The sequence below is a fragment of the Hemicordylus capensis genome, chromosome 6 (assembly GCF_027244095.1).
Source record: "Hemicordylus capensis ecotype Gifberg chromosome 6, rHemCap1.1.pri, whole genome shotgun sequence".
Lineage (NCBI taxonomy): Eukaryota > Metazoa > Chordata > Lepidosauria > Squamata > Cordylidae > Hemicordylus > Hemicordylus capensis.
The window spans coordinates 50556739-50567869 of NC_069662.1; the positions used below are offsets into that span (position 1 = coordinate 50556739).

At 44.2% G+C, this 11131-nt stretch overlaps 2 protein-coding genes across 5 annotated transcripts in view; one reads left to right on the forward strand and one right to left on the reverse strand.

Annotated features, from left to right (window-relative positions):
- Window positions 1-2097, reverse strand: part of DNAJC7 (DnaJ heat shock protein family (Hsp40) member C7) — a 47313-nt gene extending 45216 nt beyond the window's left edge. The window contains exon 1 of the mRNA XM_053264991.1: window positions 1843-2097. Within this exon, the coding sequence (XP_053120966.1) occupies window positions 1843-1961 (119 nt within the window). The 5' untranslated portion in view covers window positions 1962-2097. The remainder of the gene's footprint in view (window positions 1-1842) is intronic.
- NKIRAS2 (NFKB inhibitor interacting Ras like 2) lies at window positions 1996-10369 on the forward strand. Of its 4 annotated transcripts, none has more exons than XM_053264995.1 (5): window positions 1996-3864; window positions 6448-6564; window positions 6788-6881; window positions 7995-8236; window positions 9179-10369. In XM_053264995.1, the coding sequence occupies exons 3-5, from the start codon at window positions 6788-6790 to the stop codon at window positions 9416-9418; spliced, it is 576 nt and encodes a 191-aa protein (XP_053120970.1). In that variant the 5' UTR covers window positions 1996-3864; window positions 6448-6564; the 3' UTR covers window positions 9419-10369. The 4 variants fall into 4 exon arrangements, with proteins under 4 accessions (XP_053120970.1, XP_053120971.1, XP_053120969.1 ...); XM_053264994.1 differs by having other exon boundaries at window positions 1997-3864; window positions 6751-6881; XM_053264996.1 differs by lacking the exon at window positions 6448-6564.
- Window positions 10370-11131: the final 762 nt, after the last annotated feature.

The following is an 11131-nucleotide window of genomic DNA, read 5'->3' on the forward strand; positions in this document are numbered from 1 at the left end:
CAATGGCAGCGAGTCAGAGGACTCATTTAAATTACCTCTCCCTTCTAGTTCAATCAGCCAAGGTCACAGCCCAGCCCTGCAGCAGAAATAAAGTTAACACCACCCACAGAGGACAAATCACCAGCAGTTAACCTGTTAGCAGAAACCTGCCCCAAACCACCACGAGGACAATTAGCTTTCAAATGCTTCTGGCTTAGTCACTGCTTTTCTCACAGATTCCCCTACAGCTAATGTTTTATATACAAGCAAGAGAGACAACAGTGACCCAGCTATGAAGCAGTTACTAGGTCAGAACTAAGCAGAGAAGGCAATAAGGTCAAGGCCTAATTTCCTCTGAAGGAGATGAGGAAATAATAGACTGCTTCCAATGAATACCATGCTTTCTTTATCAAAAAGGTGGGCAAGTGTGGTACTGGTACCCCAAGATACTCCACATTGGAATCCCAACTATTTTCCCAAACAAGGGATTTAATGCAAATCTATCACCACCACCACATTCCTCTGCATCCACCATATGGGGTTATCCCTATCTACTTCTGCAACTTCTCACAGAAAGAACAGCTTTCCTCCCAATCCAGGAAATAAAGCACCAGTGTTCCCCCTAACAGGAATCCCCCAATGTTGTTCACTACAATTCCTAGCATCCCCAGGTGCAGTAGCCTTTGGTTGGGGATTATGGGAGTTGTAGTCAACAACATCTGGGAATCTCTTAAGAGGGAGCACCCTTAATGGAACATTTCAGAAACTTTATGAAATCTGCTTCCTCTTCTCAATTTATTCTCTACATGCCAAACTAGTGTAACAAACGATAGCACAAGAACATAAGCTAGAAAATCCCTGGTTGAAATATCTGCTCAGCCATAAGATCTCAGTGGAAGATCTTAGGCAAGCCACTCTATAAAGTAGGGCCATAGTATTAGTCCACTTTATGGAATTATTGTAAGGATTGTTTGAGAACTGGACCAAAGCTCAGTGACCATGTGCTTTGTCTTCAGAAGAGACCAGATTCAATCCCTAGCATTTTCAGGCTGGACTGGGAAAGACCCTGTCTGAAACCCTGGGTAGCCACTGCTCAATAAACAATACTGAGTTAGATAGATCAATAACCTGACTTGCTGTGAGGCAGCGTCATATGTTCAAAGATGACAGATAGGACAAATGACAAGTATAAGTGAGACTTTATAATATAACTCACATAATATAAGTAATGTAGTCTTAAGTATGCTTCAAATTGTAGCATTAGGGAGCAAGAACAATTTAATTCAACTGAAAGAACACCTCCGAGATTAGGACAAAGGACTTCCACATCTCAAGGGCTGGCATCCCACTTGTACCATGGTACCTTTCCTTTTGGGGAGTAAACGCTGCTAAACACTCATCTCCGGTTAACAACACAAGTATTATCTTGCTGGATCAGAAAAAAGGAATCTCCTTCCCCAGCAGTAGCTAATCAGATGCATCAGGAGAGTCTACAAGCAGGATATAAAGGCAACATCCTTCTTTGTTATATATCCACGCCCCGCCCCCAGCACCTGGCATTTCAACGGTATACTGCTTCTGCACATAACGGTTCCATTTCCATCCTACCCATCATAAATGTTGGCCTCAATTTCAATTCTCGTCCATGAACCTTTGGGAAAGCGCCAATAAATGAAAATGTCACCCCCACCCACTACTTTCTGGACTCCCCTTCCCTACAACAACAAGAGCACTTTCCCCTCTTCTCCTCCCCACCTTAGGAAGGAGACTCCGCCCCCTCATGCCCACCTCGAGAGTAGCCCCTCCCTCTCAGGACCGTAGCGGCTCCCTCCCTTCACTGGGGACGGAGGGGAGGGGTCTTACCTGCGCGTCCCCGCGTCCTCATCGTCGTCGCTCAGCATCCCCGGCGCCTCAGGTTGCGGAGCCGACACCGCTGCCGCGGGCGCCATAATCACGTCGCACTCGCCACCCGCCGCCGCCATCTTGCTTCTTTCCTGCTGCAGTCAACGGCCGCCGAGCCGGGAAGAGAGAGCAAGAGAAAGAGAGGAGAGAGAAAGAAGGGAGAGGAAGTTCATTCGTCCACATCCGGAGAACGAGCAGAGAGGATGGAAAGGCCACTTCCGGCGAGGCTGAACAAGGAGAGTGAGAAGCCGAATCCGCCAAGAGGGTGGCCTTTCGTCCTATGGCTGGGAAGTGGGGAGAGGCGCGTCAAACCGGTTCTCTTGATGAGGGACGAAAGGCAAAAAGAGCTAACACTTTAAGCTGGGCTGCGTTCCATGGGGCTTACTTTTAAGTTTGGGGTGCAAGGCTGCAGTCCTTATTCACGCTTATTTAGGAGTAGCCCCATTGAATCCATTTTTGTGTGTGTGCCCTGAAAAAGGAGGCACTCAAGGTGGCTAAGAATAATACAAAAGAAGCGGTACAATAACAGCAGAATCCTCTCACACGATTATTAATACAGAAGCTGGATTATCTTTCTAAATTTTCTATGCAAAAAAGACAGAACAAATAGTTTGCACAAAGCAACCAAAAAGAACCAACCTACAGTTTTGGAAAGCTGTGCTATAACATGAACAACAAATTATGCATTTCCTAGGATATATTGTATTTAGGAAAATACCGAAGTTCCCCACTGATCCCTAAATACATATTTTGAGCGTTCTTTACTTTATTAATGATAGCAGTTAACTTAGTCATAATCAAGACATACCACACCAAACTTCAGCTGATGGTTTATTTTTAAGAATGTTTCCGGTTTGGTGCCACCACAGTGTTCTTTCTTGTGCCCATCAAGTGGGACTACTGGATAAATATACAGATTGGGAAACCCTGAAACTGGAAAATTAATATTTGAAGTTTGAAGTGTGTATTTCCCCCCCAAAGGATTCTCACCAAAATCCATGTCGTTGCAAGGGAAGTGTTCAGTTTCAGTTAATATATCTGGACAATGTTTGGAAAACCAAAAATAATTTGATGTACCTTCTATACAAAACCCCAACGTTTGTTTTCTTTTAGTTACCCTTTACTCTGAAGGAGATAAATTGGTTTCACCAGGTGCATAACAATAGAAGAATATATGATGCTGGATCAGACTAAAGTCTACTAAGTTGAGCATTTTGTTTTCATGACCTGTCAGATTCCTCTGAGAAGCTCATAGGCAATGATGCCCATCCCAGCATAGAGATTCTATTTCATTATCATCATGGTTAATAGCTGCTGATAGAGCTCTCCTCCATCAATTTGTCAATCCTTTTTTAAAGGCATCTAAACCAGTGGCAATCTACTACATCTTGTGGCAGTGAGTTCCATAAGTTAATTATTTGCAAAGAAGATACAGAATTACTCTATAGTGATGCTACGGCAGAAAGCAGAGTTAAGGATTGTAATATGCATGACCAGGTAGTAGAGTAAATCCAACACATCTGGAATTTAATAAGAGCAATCTAGCCTGCTTTCTAACAAAGGCCACTGTGGCTGGGGATGATGGGCATTGTAGTCCAACAACATCTAACCAGACCCAAGTTTGAGAACCCCTGCAAACATTCTTTAAATACTGCCCTGAATCAAGGAATGGATTTCTAACAAACATAACACAACTGACTTCTTTCACACAGTCCCTGGTGCTTCATTCAACTTTTTTGCCAGGTGCAGCGTGTGCTGCAACTGTTTAAAACGTGCTCTTTATGTAGAACGCCAGATGACTGCTTGGCAAGAGCAGAACAGAGCACCACTGCAGATGGAACTCTAGATGGAGCTGTGGGTATCCTCCTCCTTTTTGCTTCTCTTCTGCCAGCTATGGTGCCTTGTCGATTCTCAGTTCCTCTGCTAGTTGAAGCTGGAAGCAGTTCGGTAGAGTGAAAGCAAAGAAAGAAGTGCCTTGGGAAGGTAAGTTCACATCACCTCTTCAAAAATGCTAGAACAGTCTGGATTGGCAGTCAATATTCCAATAATCCACATAGGATACAATTTCAGAAAAAGAAGGGCTAGTGTAGATATCCATGCTCACGTTATATATTATCGAATGCAATAGCAAACAAGGGTTTGTCATTGAGCATACACTCAGCAGGGAGTAACGGCCAATCTTGGCTACCCCGTGCACATCTGTATTGGTACGATGCACAATCAACAGATTTATCGTGATGCCTAACAGATTTATTGAGACATAAGCTTTTGTGCACTAGAGCATCGGGGACATAAAGTGTTAACCTCAATTGGCTTGCACACCCATGCACATACGCTGGTACAGAGTAAACACATGTAAATAGCAGGGTAAAAGGCCATGAAATGTAAGAGGCAGCAGCAAAGCAGTTGTCATTTCTATGCAGAGCCAAAACATGTACAAGGTGAAAACAGTGGCCCATTCACAACAGCAATAACTGGTGGTAGTGCCACCTTAATAGTGCAGCTGTGTTAATGTATTATAATGCTTGCCACAAATGCGGCAACTTCCTCTTTGGTTAAATCTGAAGAGAATCAGATTTGCTCATAAATTCCTGTATTTGCATGAGACATAGGTTTCCAACTTTAAAAAAAATTATTACAATAAGATTACAACAGTGCATATAACAATCAAGGTGTCAATTATATATCTAAGTATAACTTTTTTAGAAAGGGGAATAGAAGAAAAGACAACTAAAGAAGATCCCTTAAATATAACTTTAACATAATAAGATACAAACTACCTACCGGAAAAACGAAAGGGAGTGGTGGTGGGGACACACCTTCTTCTAAGGATATATCTTTTGTCTTAAAAGCATAAACAATTCATTAAAATTCAACCAAATAGCTTTTTCAACAGAAAGGTTAAAAAGAATGTTCAGGTATAGGTTTCCATACGCATGTTTTTAATTCAGGTTAGAACAGAACTACACGCTACAAGGGACACAGGGATACCACCAAAAGTGGCATTCTAGATAAAGTACTTTATCTAGAATGCCAAGTACTAGCATGTAAAGTACTTTATCTTTCCCCCATAATACATTTGCATACACTGTTATGATGTTGTCACCTTGGGCATTTCTTCTCCTTTCCACCTCCTCTTCCCATTGGCTGGCAAGGGCAGAGAAACACACTGTTTTGTGGTAGTAAGCATGAATGGTACTGCTTGCTAAGCAGGCTCTGTCCTGGTTGCATTTGAATGGGATACTACATGTGTGAGCACTGTAAGATATTCCCCTTGGGGGATGGGGCTGCTCTGGGAAGAGCACCTGGATACTTGCATGCAGAAGGTTCCAAGTTCCCTCCCTGGCATCTCCAAGATAGGGCTGGGAGAGACACGGGCTGGTAACCTTGGAGAAGCCGCTGCCAGGGTAGGGTCAGGGTCAGGGTAGACGATACTGAGCTAGATAGACCAATTATCTGACTCGGTATAAGGCAGCTTCCTATGTCCCACAACCCAAATAACATAGTCATACATATGACTGACTAGAGTTTGAAACAGGTGCCAGTTTGGGTATCACCTGCATGTCACCCATATCATGGACTTCAGCCTTACACTTTTATGTTTTGAAGTGGACACCTTAAAAAAAACTTTCCGTGTCTACCTAAAAAAAGTAATGTTGAAAGCAGCTCATGGTAGCCCTATGTTCCTAGATTGGTTCTTCCCCCACTTATGTACAGGCTGACCTTTCTGGTAAGGTACTTGCATAGAGGTTGCATACCACCCAAAAGCAGTCCCTTTGTACTCTGGAGACCTGTTCTTACAGTAGCAAGTGTAAATTGTCCCCTTTGCTAAGCAGGGTTTCACCTTAGTTTGCATTTGGATGGCTGACTACATGTGAATGCTGTCTGATGTAAGCTATTCCCTTGAAAGGAAGTGGCCGTAGCTCAATGGTAGAGCATCTGCTGGCATGTAGAAGGTCCCAGGTTTAATCTTTGGCATCTCCGGGTAGGGCTGGGAAAGACTCCTGCCTGAAACTTTGGAGAGCTGCTGGAGGGTAGCATCCATAGACAATACTGAGCTAGATGGACCAGTGGTCTCACTAGGCAGCTTCCTGTGTTTCTGTGTACCATATACAGAACTGATTCTGAACAAAACTGAGAAGTATGAGGAACAAAAAGCACAAGCCAACTGCACTTCGTCCTATTCCCTTGGCTTCTTATTGCCACACTGAATCAGCTGAAATCAGATTCGTGTTAAAATTTCTGGTGGGCAAGAGGCATGCCAGGACGACATGGAAGGATTCCTTTTGTACATGTAAAATCTAGCAGAGTAGAAATAACATTTGGTATGCATATTAGCAAAGCTGGAGAGGTGTTCTAGACTGCCTGCTAGGTACAAAAAAGCAGTCAGGTTGCTGGCCTCTGCGCTGTCTATGTCCCCTAGTTACCTGGCCATTACAGGACTCCATTCATACCTGCCCCGCCTGCCCTTTCCTTCAACTTATTGATATGCAGTTTGGCTTCAGGCAACCTCTGCTAACTTAGCAAAGAAGCCCCTTTGCTAATTGGTTATTCTCTTTTATTTAGCAGGGGGAGAGCAACTAGCCCTATCCAGCCCCAGCACAGCATTCCTCCAGTGGCTGTTCCTGGTGTCTACATTAACAATTTTTTTTAAAAAAAAAATTGTGAGCCCTTTTGGGGCAGGTAACCATCTTATTTATTTTCTATTCTTTCTGTGTAAACCACTTCCAGAACTTTTGTTGAAAAGTGGCATATAAAATATCATTAGTAGCAGCAGCAGTAATTGGGGAAGCCTACCTTGCCCTGGGTATGTGTGCATATTTGCTCCTTGGGGTACGTGTATATTTCCACTGCTCACTCATTTCATAGCTTTCTGAACTCATCCTCTTCCACTGCCCACCTGAAGATGGGGAAGAGCTGCAAAGTGGTTGTATGTGGGCAAGCATCAGTTGGGAAGACCTCCATCCTGGAACAACTCCTCTATGGAAATCACGTGGTGGGTGAGTGATGGCTTCTTCTGTGCAACACGCATGTCCGTGTTCAGCAGTGAAGTATGCTGCTTAGCCATGAGCTATTCCCTCCTAGGCCAATTTACTTTACAGAGCTGTTGAGAGGATAAAAACTGTCTTTTTTGTCTACCTGTCAATCCCTCCCTGCAGCTGTTGGCTGAACTGCTGTGATTATAATTGCCCAGGGAGAAAATATCATTGGTAGAATGTTATTAAATAGTGTAGCTTTGGGAGGTATGTGTCAGGTTGGTTGGGATACACACAATTTAGGGAGAGGAGTGTAAAGTATGTAGAGTGTGTGTTGCCAGAACCTAAGGGGTATACTCGTGAGTCAAATGGGCTGTAACCCAAAATTTGGCTTTAAAAAAGCCAAATCTGGCAACAGTCTATCTTATGCTTCTTTTAGATTGTGAGCCCTTTGGGGATAGGGATCCATCTTATTTATTTATTATTTCTCTGTGTAAACCTGAGCCATTTTTGGAAGGGTGGTATAGAAATCGAATAAATAATAATAATAATCACCATCATCATCATCCGAAAAATAGCCAGGACAGAGAGTTAAGCACAGCCCCATTCCTACCAGTCCTCCTCAGAATATAAGCCTCCTGAGGCTGTTTTTCACTGAGGCGGGGGAGCTCAACAGCTTTGTTATGTACACTCAAGGATAGGATATAGTTTGACCCTGAGTAATGTATGATATTTCAATGATCCCCCTGCCCCCGGGTGAAGACAGTTGATTGAGCGTTTTTATATAAAGCTCCAGCAACCCAAAGGCATGCTGGAAAAAATATGTTTGGGACAGAAAATGTTCACTCAAGGGGGAGGGGTGATGAGGAACAAAACAGATTTCTTAACACTTTGACATCAGCACATTTTATGCCCAGAAGCAAAGAAATCTGAGAATGGCTTCAGTAGCCATGGGAACCAGAGAACATTGAAGGAGATACTTGGGCCGGTACCTTCTGAAAGCTTTAGCATGGGGTATGGGGCTAGCAAAACATACTTTGGCTACTGTGTGTATGAAGATAAAAGCCCTTCTAGTAAAGGATCATATGTTCTGTACTTATAGAAACCATTGCCTTCTGCCTGGTTGGTACTCTGCAGGTTCAGAGATGATTGAAACCCAGGAGGACATCTATGTGGGTTCAATCGAAACTGACCGGGGGGTGAGAGAACAGGTGCGCTTCTATGACACCCGAGGCTTGCGGGATGGGCTAGAGCTGCCCAAGCATTGCTTCTCCTGCACGGATGGATATGTGCTGGTATACAGTATTGACAGCAAGGAGTCCTTCAAGAGGGCTGAGATGCTCAAGAAGGAGATAGACAAGAGCAAAGATAAGAAGGAGGTAGGTGAACCCCATGGGGTAAAGGTCTAGCTCTCTCTGGTTCTTCAGCGTCCTGCCCTATTGGGTTTTCCAGATTGGGTCATCTGCAGAGGAGCTCATGCACTCGTGTCACAAAATCCCTGCAGGTTGCAGAGGATGTGGAGGTGGTGGAAGTTGTAGTCCAACAACATCTGGGGACCCAAGTTTGAGACCCTGTGCCTTGAAGTTAGTTATAGCCTAGTGTCCTAGAGTGGGAGTGGAGAAAATATCAAAGGGTACATTTGGGTCTGGCTGATGCCAAGAGTGGATGGTTAGGTCTAGTTGTCACCCCATAAAAGCCAAGAATGCCTAATGATGCTAAACACTGCAAAGGAAAGTTGATATTCCCACTCTGCAATCCTAGAGATACTCCTTGTTCCCTCACTCAGTCTGGCCCTGGGAGCTCTTCCCTCCAGCTTGAGTGGCTCAATTTACAGCTGCTGCTGCAGAAAACCCCAACACTCCTGCTGCTCAGCTGAGAAGTGTAGCCAGTTCTGGCTTCTAGCTTATCCTCACTGTGCCAATCCTTCCTTTTCCTGTTGCCTTGGGGGCTGGTCATACAGTGCATGCCAGGTTGGGGAAATGGGGACAGCTAGGAACTGCAGTCATGAGTAATAGCTCCCAAGTGTTACTGTAAAGGAGTCTACTTGCTTTGCCCTCTCTTTGGCAGTGGGGGGTAGCAGACTAGCCACTGTGCCAGCCACTTCACCATCTCTTGGGGAAGCTGCATCCTCTGGGCATCCAAGCTTGGGTAGAACCATCAGCGTGTCCAAAATGTGTGGCTGCTAAACCTCACCCTCAATCCAGCCCCTAAGACAGGGCCATCTGCCTGCCTCCTTGTGAAGCTAGCTTTGGTCTCATGATCAGCAGTCTGTGCATTTGTCATTGCCACTTCCTCACTGTTCGTTTTCTGAACCACAACAGGTCACCATTGTGGTCTTGGGCAACAAGTGTGACTTGCAGGAGCATCGGCGTGTGGACCATGATGTAGTGCAGCATTGGGCAAAGGCAGAGAAGGTGAAGTTGTGGGAGGTCTCTGTCGCTGACCGCCGGACCCTCATCGAGCCATTTGTTTACCTGGCCAGCAAGATGACGCAGCCACAGAGCAAGTCCGCCTTCCCGCTGAGCCGCAAAAACAAAAGCAGTGGTTCTGTGGATGGGTGAAACATCAGGCACTGTGCCCAACATCTGTTGTAAAGATGCATGCGTGGAGGGGCTGGCCTTAGCATGAAGCAAAATGAACCCGAAGCTTCCAGCAACAGATTCCAGAAGAGGCACCATTTTACTCCACGCTCCATCTCTCTATTTCCACACACCCCCTCCCACGAAGAGAAAGCTCCAAGTCCAGAGCACTGGATGTCATTTTTGTCTTGAAATGAAACAAGTCTCAAGTAGGCAATACATGGACAAGTAAAGTTCCAGTGGCTGGCTGGCTTTGTAATTAACGTGGCATCTGGGTTATATTTATGGTTGAATTTCTGACCTCTTCATCTTCTTTTTTAGTCACTCTAGAATTATCCTTTCCCCAGCAGCCTATGCTTCAGACTTGGAAATATGTGCCAGGGTTATCAAATTCTGCTCTTGATTTGGGGACAGGACAATAGACCTCATTCACTAAGGAACACTGCACTTCCTTCCTTGGTAGTCCCCTATGGATGGCACAGATGGCCAAATTAAGCCATATTCCAAGCATATTTTCAGATGGAGGGTTTTTTGGTTTTGTTTTTTTTTCCCCTGCAGGAATTTAAGTGGACTTGCACAAGAACGGCTTCTGTGGGAATTATTCTTGGGCATCCACACCTAGCAGTGAACACCAAGTTCAGCCAGCTATTTTCTGCCCACAACAGGGTGGACATTGCAGACCATTCCACTTTCACCGCCCCCCCCCAAGGTGCTTACATGCACATGCACAGAAAGCAACAATTTTACTTTTTTATTTAAATTTTGTTATTGCTCAGTAGTACAGTTCTGGCTTACTGAATGTTTGTAGCATTTTCTCCTGACATACATATTTCTCTTGAAACTCCTGGGGAGCATGGATTGAAAGAAATCAAGTGTTAGCTCATTCTCTGGATTGCTTGCTGCTGTCTTAATAAATTATTTCCTGAAAACCTTGCTCAGTTATTTCTTTCCTCCTGTCTGATCATCCCCTCCTTTAATTCCGTGACTGCAAAATTACACTTTCCTGGGAGAAAATCTCATTGAAGTTAACGGGACTTACTTTTGAGTAAACATGCAGTTGTGCTGCTGGGACCACAATATCAAACACCTCCCCCCTCCACTTTTAAAATCTTAAATTGTTGCTCTTTTGATTACCAGGGTGGCAGTGGGGGGGGGGGGGAAGAGAGAATAAAGTGCTATAGTGTTTATATACTGCTTATATATATAGCATATATATAGGGGTGTCAAACTCAACAAGGTGGTGGGCTGGATTTGATTCTGATGCACCTCCAGGCTGCCGCATATAGCCTTTGCACTGCCTTCCGTCACCTTGTGCCCGCCTTGCACCACCTTCTATCTTCCTTCTCCTCCCTCTTCTTTCACTCTTTTCCTTTCTTCCTGCCTCATCCTGCCATTTAAATTAGCTGAATGCACTACTTTTACACCAGAATATTCTCGGGGGTGGGGGGATTTAAATAATGTTTAAGTTTTTTTGAAGGAATTCTGAATATTATACTTCCTGATGACCTACAGATAACAAATTTTGCATACACAATCCTGCTAAATTAGCTGAATGCGCAATGTTTTACACCAGAATATGCTCAGGGAAAATTTAAATGTTTTTTGAATTTTTAAAAGGAAATCCTGAACATAACCATCATATTTTAACTGTTAATTTTCTGATAGTCAGGCTTGAAGGAGGACTAGTTCTCAATT